The sequence below is a fragment of the Neopsephotus bourkii genome, unplaced genomic scaffold, assembly GCF_033783945.1.
Source record: "Neopsephotus bourkii isolate Nb327-2 ecotype Australia unplaced genomic scaffold, CSIRO-AGI_Nbou_v1 NB_1589, whole genome shotgun sequence".
NCBI lineage: Eukaryota > Metazoa > Chordata > Aves > Psittaciformes > Psittacidae > Neopsephotus > Neopsephotus bourkii.
The window spans coordinates 6,173,862-6,182,260 of NW_026902065.1; the positions used below are offsets into that span (position 1 = coordinate 6,173,862).

The 8,399-nt window shown below is 45.3% G+C and overlaps 2 protein-coding genes across 2 annotated transcripts in view; both read left to right on the forward strand.

Annotated features, from left to right (window-relative positions):
- Positions 1-1,618, forward strand: part of WEE2 (WEE2 oocyte meiosis inhibiting kinase) — a 17,550-nt gene extending 15,932 nt beyond the window's left edge. Inside the window, exons 11-12 of the mRNA XM_061371992.1 lie at positions 3-145; positions 1,022-1,618. Of these exons, the coding sequence (XP_061227976.1) occupies positions 3-145; positions 1,022-1,178 (300 nt within the window). The 3' untranslated portion in view covers positions 1,179-1,618. The remainder of the gene's footprint in view (positions 1-2; positions 146-1,021) is intronic.
- Positions 1,619-2,517: 899 nt separating this feature from the next.
- Positions 2,518-7,496, forward strand: SSBP1 (single stranded DNA binding protein 1). Its single transcript, XM_061371996.1, has 6 exons — positions 2,518-2,653; positions 4,054-4,114; positions 5,043-5,183; positions 5,834-5,921; positions 6,138-6,226; positions 7,334-7,496. Exons 1-6 carry the CDS (start codon positions 2,630-2,632, stop codon positions 7,375-7,377), a joined length of 447 nt encoding a protein of 148 aa, XP_061227980.1. The 5' UTR covers positions 2,518-2,629; the 3' UTR covers positions 7,378-7,496.
- Positions 7,497-8,399: the final 903 nt, after the last annotated feature.

An 8,399-nucleotide genomic window follows, 5' to 3' on the forward strand; every position in this document is an offset into this window, starting at 1 on the left:
AGCTCATGATCCATCCTGACCCAGCAGAACGACCCTCTGCCATGGCTCTTACTAAACATCCAGTTCTCCGTCCTTCACGTGGAAAAGCAGTGCAGCTCCAGAAGCAGCTAAATGTGGAGAAGTGCAAGACTGCCATGCTGGAAAGGTAGGGCTGGCTTCAGCATGAAGGCAAGAAGACATAGGCATGAGGAATGCTGGTCACCAGTAGTGTTGGGAGACCAAAAGTTCAGAAAGACCCAGTCAGCTCCTTTGCCTAGAGCTGGGAGGGTGAAGGGGCTGTAGCGTGGAGCTGTAGTGCCCAAGCAGCTGTGGTTCACTTCTCGCTTGGAGGAGTTGGCTAAATTAGAGCAGTGAACTTGGGATGCTTATGGCAACCACTGGTGATGGAAATTAGTGATACAATATGCAACCAATGGGCAGTTGAGGAATCCACACTGCACTGAGACAGTGGTCTAGCACAGCAGGAAGAGAAGTTCCAGGTGGTGGCAATAATCCTCTTTCCCCTTGCTCCCTCTCACTGCTCTTGGCAGTAACATTTTTGAGGTGCTGGGATTTAGGATCTGCCCATGACGCCTCTTGACACAACAGTCAGCTGGGGAATAGGTTTTGCACGTAGACAGGACAAAATATGCTCTGGAAGAGTAGCCAGGCATTAGGGAGAAAAGGCAATGGAAAAGAAGCATGTGCTTTTAGGTATTTGTGCGGTATGAGATGACTGATAAAAGTTCCACCATTCACAAATCTGAAAAAAACAGGTGAGGGACCCTTCACAGTGATGCCAGTGTGTTGCTGACCTAATGAGTAACTTTCTTTTGTTAAATATTCAAAGCTGATCTGTTCTGAAGTAGAAACTCTGGAGATACCTAGAGTAATCTTCATCTCACCCTCTGGGGTGGAAAGTTACTAACCTCCAGCAATGTTCGAGTACTGCAGTAACTCCCTTGAGCAAGACTGTGCACAGCTTTCTTCTGCTAGCTGATGGGGATTTTCTTCCTGTACTCTCCCATCTCCCCCCCTCCAGGGAACTTAAAGCAGCCCGCCTCGCCCAGACCCTCATGAAGGACCAGCCCATAGGAAGTGTCAAGTTGCAGCAGCCTGAAACCTCTCCTAAGCACAACGACAAACGCCTGGTGGGAGGGAAGAACTGTCGCTCATTTAGCTTTACTTTGGGTTACTGAACTTGTGTTGTCCAAAAGGCTCTGAATGGCTGCTGAATGGCCCTGTGAAAGCAGAGGGTATGCACAGACCAATGCTCCATATTAGCTCTCCCTGTAGTGGTTTTTGGTTCCCTCATTAGTTAACCATGAAATGTTGGCTGAGGGAAGAATGACTAGTTTACAAGTGTCAGATCATGAGATGATTACTGTCCTCTCTATCTTACCAACTTCTTGTGTAATTTGTCTTCTAGACTAAGAATACCTTTGCTGTACAAGGAAAAGGATGGCATTTCCTCTACTCATTTCCCTCTTTGTTTAGTTGGGGCCTATTACTTACGTTTTTGTAGTCTTAATGCTCTGGCCACCTGTGTATCTTTAGAAGGGAGATAGTGGTGGTACATGAAGACAGCATCCACAACTGGGTCCTCCTAGGAGTGAGGAGCTAGAGACTATGATAGACAGCTCTACACATCAGGAAAGACTGGTTACATAGCAGTCCTGTGGCCTTGGGGTGCGATTGGAGAGGCTTTTCACTGAGGGAGGACAAGAAGGAAAGGCTTTTGAATTAAGGAGCCTTATGCGAGTTGATGGAAAACTTTCCTTCCCTCAGCTTCCAGCAGTAAGCACAAAATGTTCTAGCTGGTTAAACTCTTGCAGACTAGCCTTTGATGCCTGACTTGTTTTATGCCTGTCAGCAAGACTGCTTGCCTGAAGTGGGGTAAATTACTGTGGTGTGCTGGTAGATGGGTTTCTATCTCTTTCCCTTCCGTATCTGACATATGGTGAAACTACCTGCATGCAGCCTTCTAGAAAATCATAAAATGTGTGGGGTTTTTTTTGTTCTTTAATTGCCCGTGTAAAATGCATGTGCGTGTGTTAAATCTGCCCCCCCTGCTAAATGTAACTTCCTCAGTCCTTGCTGGGCGCACGTCTACCTGTGGCAGTCGGACACGAATGCTGTGCTGGTACCAGGGAGAAGCTAAAGTTGGCAACTCAGTTATTTTCGGGTTTCACTTTTTTTCAAAGGTCGCTTTTAGAATGTGTTAGACCCTACCCTTTAAAAGGGAAACGTGCAAATAAAGATTTTAATCTTTTTTTTACCTACGAAACCACGCCTCTTTTGCTCTTTTCCACTTTGCGCCGCTCTCCGCGTCACACGCGGGCCGCCCCTTTCCCACACACGGTGTGGAGCGGGCCCGCCCGCGGTGCTCAGCCGCGGTGCTCAGCCCTCTCCTGCCCCCCCCCCGAGCCGCTCTCCCTGCGGCCCTCCTCAGACCCGCCGGCGGGGTCTGAGGGCCGCGTTTCCTCCCGGACCCTCTTTGGAGAGGACCCGTGGTTTCCCGTTCCGTTTCCGTTCCTCGGCGAGGCTGCGGCGGGAGAGGTGCAGAGGGCGGGGGGTCGGGCGGCCGGACGGGATCGGGCGCACTCCGCCGCTGCTTTAGCCCTGCTTTTCCCTCCTCGGGCACGGCGGCATGTTGCGGCGACCCGCGTGGCAGGTAGGGCTGGGCTGTGCGAGGCGGCATAATGAGTCCGTGAGGGCCGGGATGCGGCCCCGGCGGGAGCTTGGCCCTGGATTTACGTCCCCAGGATGCCCGCAGCGCAGCAGGGTCGCTCGGGGCAGGGGAACGGCGGAGCGCTCAATCTCTCCCGCCTTGGGGCGGGGGGGGGGTGGGGGTGGTGGCGGCGGGAAGCAGCCCCAGCGCTTTCTCCCGCCGCGGGGCTTGTAATAACCCTTTCTCCGGGCACGGGAAACCCGGGACCCCGAACCCGTGCCCCGCGGCAGGGAGGCCGCTCGCCTCACCAGTGCGGGCCGCCCGGCTCGGAGGATCGCTCCCCTCTGGGGCGGGGCCTCGGTATTTTCTGCCCCAACCGGCCGCGGTTCTGCCTTTAGGAAAGAGTGCGGATTCTCCCGTGGGACTGCAGGTGGTGGTTATGTTGTTTCTGGAAAAATATGTGGCGTTATCCATGAAGAACAGAGGGGGGTTCTGTTTGCATTCGTGCTCTGTAAACAGTGCGAATGCTGGACATTAATTACTCAGCTACTGAAAAAACAGTGCATTAAAAGACGTGGCCTGCACATGGAATGATTCTTAAATAATTTGCATCTGCATCAATGAACTGTGCAGATATATCAAAGAACTTTAGTTTTGCAAGTTGTGTTTAGCTCTGGTTTAGCTCTTTGTTTAGCACAGGACTGCCAGTCTCTCCTTTAGGTTTTGCAACCACTTGTAACAGGAGATGGGCTTTTCTTCCAGTTCCTGTATGTGGGTCTCTTGTAGAGGTGTTCTTGGGCTCTTATTGTCTCCTCCTTTCTACTAGGACATTATATTTGCCAGAATCAAGTCAGTTCCTTTTCTTTTTCTTACTTGTGTTTAGCTGCAGCACTTGGGTTTTTGTGGCCTTGATTTGCTGGTTGCTTGGGAACCAGGGGTTATCAGTGCCTCATCATACTCTGTACAGCAGTAGATAGAAGTACATTTGGGGCACATCGTGTTAATTTCTGAAGTGAAGCAGAAAGTTGGTGAAACTGTCAAAATTGTGTTTGTTTCCAAAAAACAAAGCTCAGTGAACTAAACAACCCACCTGCTTCAACCCTTTCCTGTTATGTACTACAGAAGAGCAGTAGTTACCACATGTCCCAGAAATAATTGCTGGAGACATACCTTTAGGCCAGTCTTTTTCCTAGATAGATTTTTAACCCCAGTTTAACCAGATACTTTTAAAATAATTCTATTGTTTTCATGTAGCTGAATGGTTTTCTTCTCTCAGTCCCCCATAAGTGGCCCCCAAAAAATGTACTTGCAGAACCTCTGTGTTTAGAAAATGAGGTGCAAAATCACATTGGATACTGTTCATACTTTGTGTCTTGGAAACTAACATCCGTATGTTCCTTCAGGTGCTTCGTCAGTTTGTAAGACATGACTCTGATGCAGCTGGTACATTGGTACTCGAAAGATGTAAGTAGCTCCTGAGATGAACCTTAGGTGTTACTCTATGTGGTTTTTATCTCAGTTTTAGAAAGGCCAGGAGAAAATTAGATAGGAGTGGTAGCTTCTGAATGCAGTAATGAAGAATGTGTTGTTTCAAATAAACCCTCTTAAGAAGCTTTCTATCTGGTCTTTAGTAAGTCAGGCAGTTTTAAGGGGGGACATAAAAAAGCCCTGACATGGAGTACAACCTGTAAAAGGCATGTGGCTGTGCTTTATTAGTGGTAGTGAATTGGGTGTGCTGCTGTTATGTGTTCTCATACCTGCTTTTAGGCGTCTTGTGCTTTTTTCTCAGAATCCCATGTGCCTGGGGGACTTGTGTGGGTGCTCCTGCCCCAGCATGATTTGCTCCAGGTGTACGCTTTAGACTTTGCCATTCAATTCACGTTCTCATTGTGCAACAGTGATGCTTCCCTGACCACCTCCAATTGTCCTGTAACAAGGAGAAGGAATAAATTGTGTCCACCTAGTCCTGGTACCTGTGGAAAAACTAGTGACCACCTAATTTAAAGAATAGGGTGTAATAATGCTATCTTCTTGTTTTTAAGATACTGTTTTAAGGACATAACAATGCAATGCTATGGTCTCATTATGTCAAGTAAATGCAGAATAGTCTCAAGAGACATTTGGTTGTGTCTGTCAAAAAGATAACAAAGAAACAGAAAGAATGAAGAACATTTAGCTTTCTAAATGAGCTTATTCAGCAGTGATAATGGTGGTAGAGGCACAGTCGACCATCTGCAGGGCCTGACTAAGCCAAAAGTCACAAGACCTTGCAAAATGGCTAGGAGGTGCAGAAAGGAATTTGTCTGGCCCTTGAGAAACCTGCAGACTTACGACTTGCCATGATTAGAAACATCATAATTCACCTGTATGTATTTACTGTCTCGCGTTTCAGCCATGAATCGTGTTCAGTTACTTGGTCGGGTTGGACAGGACCCTATCATGAGGCAAGTGGAAGGAAAAAATCCCGTTACCATATTTTCTCTTGCAACCAATGAGATGTGGCGAACGGGGGAAAGTGAGGTAAACCAGGGAGGTGAGTCTGCAATGAGCAATGTTCTGCTGTGTTTCAAGGTCGTCTGCATATTTGGTAGCACTGTGATTTGTCTTCAGGCTGCCATGTAAATCTCTCAGGTGCAGGGAAATTCCTTTGAGGTCAGTAGAGAAGCTGTTGCATGTATGTGTTTTACTGATCCCCAGCAGCATGTACTGAAGAGAGGTCTGCATATCGGCCTTCCTTCAGAGGAGGGGAACGAGTGTTGAGTTGTAGTTTTTCACTTCTGGGGTTGCCAGAGGTGTAGCAGGTTCCATACTATTATTTATATTCCAAGAGAAGGGGGGAGAAAAGAAGAATGATACATTTTTATTCGTTGATTCTTCCATCAGTCTAAGGCTACAGATGTCACTTTCTAACTTTTTTTTCAATGTGGTGTGTGTGAGGATGAAAAAAATTGTGGTATGAGCACTGGCTTCCAGGGAAACTGATCACTTGGCTTGACCTGTGCTTCTGCACGATACTTCCATTTGGATGCAGCTGAGTGGAACACTTGGTTCTAGTATGAAGAGGGAGACTGAATGCTCAAATCACTTTTCATAATTTGATAACACCAGCACATTGAAATGAACTTCTGAGATTTGCATCAAAAAGAGGATTTAGCATCCAAGTTTGCTATTTTTATGTAACAGGTGATATCAGTCAGAAGACGACATGGCACAGGATCTCTGTCTTCAGACCGGGCCTCAGGGATGTTACCTATCAGTATGTGAAGAAGGGGTAAGTGAATAACAAATGTGGTTGAGGATTTAATGCCTTAATAATCAATTAATGCAATAACTATGGTGACCATAAGCTATGCTCAGATAGAAGTGTCCTAAATTAAGTTAGCAGACCTGCTTCAAACAACTGATGCAAAAGCCTGTGTATCCAGAAACAGAGGAGAAAACAGCAGTACAGTTCTCTGACCAGAACCATATTCTTGACTTTTCTCAGTGCTCGAATCTTTGTTGAAGGGAAGATAGACTATGGTGAATATACCGATAAAAACAACGTGAGGCGTCAGGCCACAACAATTATAGCAGGTAAGGAACACCACACTAAGGCCTACCTTGCCCTTTTAAAATGGAGAGGGGGTCGAAGACCTTTGAAGTAGAGCGTGGCTTGTCTTATCCTCAGTATCATCACCTGAAGATTTTGAGTGAATGAATAGGCTGTACCACTAGGTGTCCTCTGGCACCAGTTGTGAAGACAGAAAATGAGAGCATATAGTTACAAACTGTTGCATCCTTTGCTCACACAAACCACTTGGTGCAGGAGGTATACACTGGGTGGAAGGACCAATTTTAAGGACTTCTGTTTATGAAAGATACTCTATGTGGGCGTGAGTTGGTGGAGAGTTTAGAAAGACCTCAGTTGGGTAGACGAGCACAGAATGGATAGGGAGTAGACTTGTCCCTTGGGTAGACACGAAGAGAACTGGGAAACTCAACTTTTTCCGTTTATGAAGGGCTAAAATAATTGGGTAGTATAACAAACATTTCTGAAGGATAAATGGAAGAAGGAAAGAAGTAAAAAAAATAAACCCAACCACAGTTCTGGATGTTCGCCTGTGCAGCCCCAATAAAACAGTAGTAATCAGACTTTTACATGAACAGTTCACCTAGCAGGGCTGTAGGTTGATGCTGATAAACAGCTACAGGGGAGAAGAAAGTCTCTTTTTTTAATCAGTATTTTTCCTAATGGCTTATTCTTTGTGTTCCATATCCCCAAACTCAAGATGCTTTAGAAATTACTGAGGCTTGATGAAATACAAGCTTATAGTCCTGTAGGCTGGTGACATGGTAGCACATACTGAAAACAATGAAAAAAAAAGGGATCAGTTGTAACTAATAGATATCATAGTCAAAGAATTAAACAATTATTTTAAATGTTTCTGGTATCTTTGACTTCAGCAGCTTTTCATCAGGTTTAGGACATTTGTTTCATAGTATATATAGTCGCTTTGAATTGTCAGCTTTTTAGGGGATCAGAGCAAGAACCCTGTATCTAACACTTTTATGATCTGTTGTTTTCCAAAATACTTGTCTTTGCAGCTTATTTTAACACTAATATGTTGCCTTTGTGGGTGGGCAGGTCTGCAACAGAGCAAAACAGTCCTGAAGATTAAATTTTAATTTGTTTCTTTTCAGATAATGTGATTTTCCTGAGTGACGGTATGAAAGAAAAGGTGTGAGGTCATTAGTGCTTGGACCCAGGCCATTTCATTCCTTCTGTTTTACAGTGCTTCATAATTCTGTAATCATGTATGTAGCTGTAGTTTCTTTAAAAGGTAAATAAAATCTTTGATACCTATAGGGTATCTGTGTGTATTTTGTTTTTGTTTTCCTGTCTGCTTTCTCTGTTCATCATCTGTATTTCTTTTTTGTGTTCTGAAGAGAAAAGGTAGCCTGGGCAGCTGTATTAATTCCTGAGCTGGTGAATATGTAAACAGAAGTTACTCTTTGCATCTTCAGCCATTTTCAAACTTTATATATCCTTGGCTGCCTTAACAATCTCTGTTGGGTCTTGTGGAGCCTGACAGCCTGGCCACCTCTTGCTCTTAACATCATTCTGTTCTATAGGTATCATTTGCCATTTTTGCTTAATGAAATCAGTTAGACAGTAAGTTTAAAGCAGAGCTGTTGGCCTCAACTGGTGCTGAGCTTGGAATTTTCTCTTGTAGACCCAGAGAAGGACCTCTGTGCATTTGTGTCTGTGCCTCCACTGATCACAGCGTTTGACCAAATCAGGTGCTGTCATACACCAAAACCCCATTTTGGGCATGTGCTCAGTCTTGTTAGGGTGCTATGCCCATCGTTTGCCATCAGGAGGAGCTGGAGGAATGACTGCTGTGGCTGTTCTTGCGATGCGTGAAACTGTGTGAACATTCCTGGTCCAGGATTCTCAGTTAATGTAGAGGCAGCATTTATTTTGCTTTAACTTAATTTCATTGTCAGAAAGACTGAGAATTAGTAGTATTGTTAGTAAAAAAAATGCAGAACTAAAAGGCATTGCATCCTATTACATGGAGAAGCAGTGAAATTCTCGCTGTCATACAGCAGGATGTGAACAAGGAAAGAAAAACATTAGAGGTGACAATTTCCTGCCTTCAGAGCTGGTGGGATTTTGTATCTCATCTCTCTCTGAGCTCAGTACAGGGCATGCTTCCTAGTTTTTGCAGCTTTTCCCCATACAGAATGATCTTGTTTCTGCTTC

What these genes read in the sequence shown, in the direction of transcription:
- SSBP1 (XM_061371996.1), top strand. Translation starts at nt 2,630, where the DNA reads ATGTTGCGGCGACCCGCGTGGCAG. An exon ending in TACATTGGTACTCGAAAGAT is followed by an intron (nt 4,115 to 5,042) that starts GTAAGTAGCTCC and finishes CTCGCGTTTCAG; the next exon opens with CCATGAATCGTGTTCAGTTA. An exon ending in AAGTGAGGTAAACCAGGGAG is followed by an intron (nt 5,184 to 5,833) that starts GTGAGTCTGCAA and finishes TTTATGTAACAG; the next exon opens with GTGATATCAGTCAGAAGACG.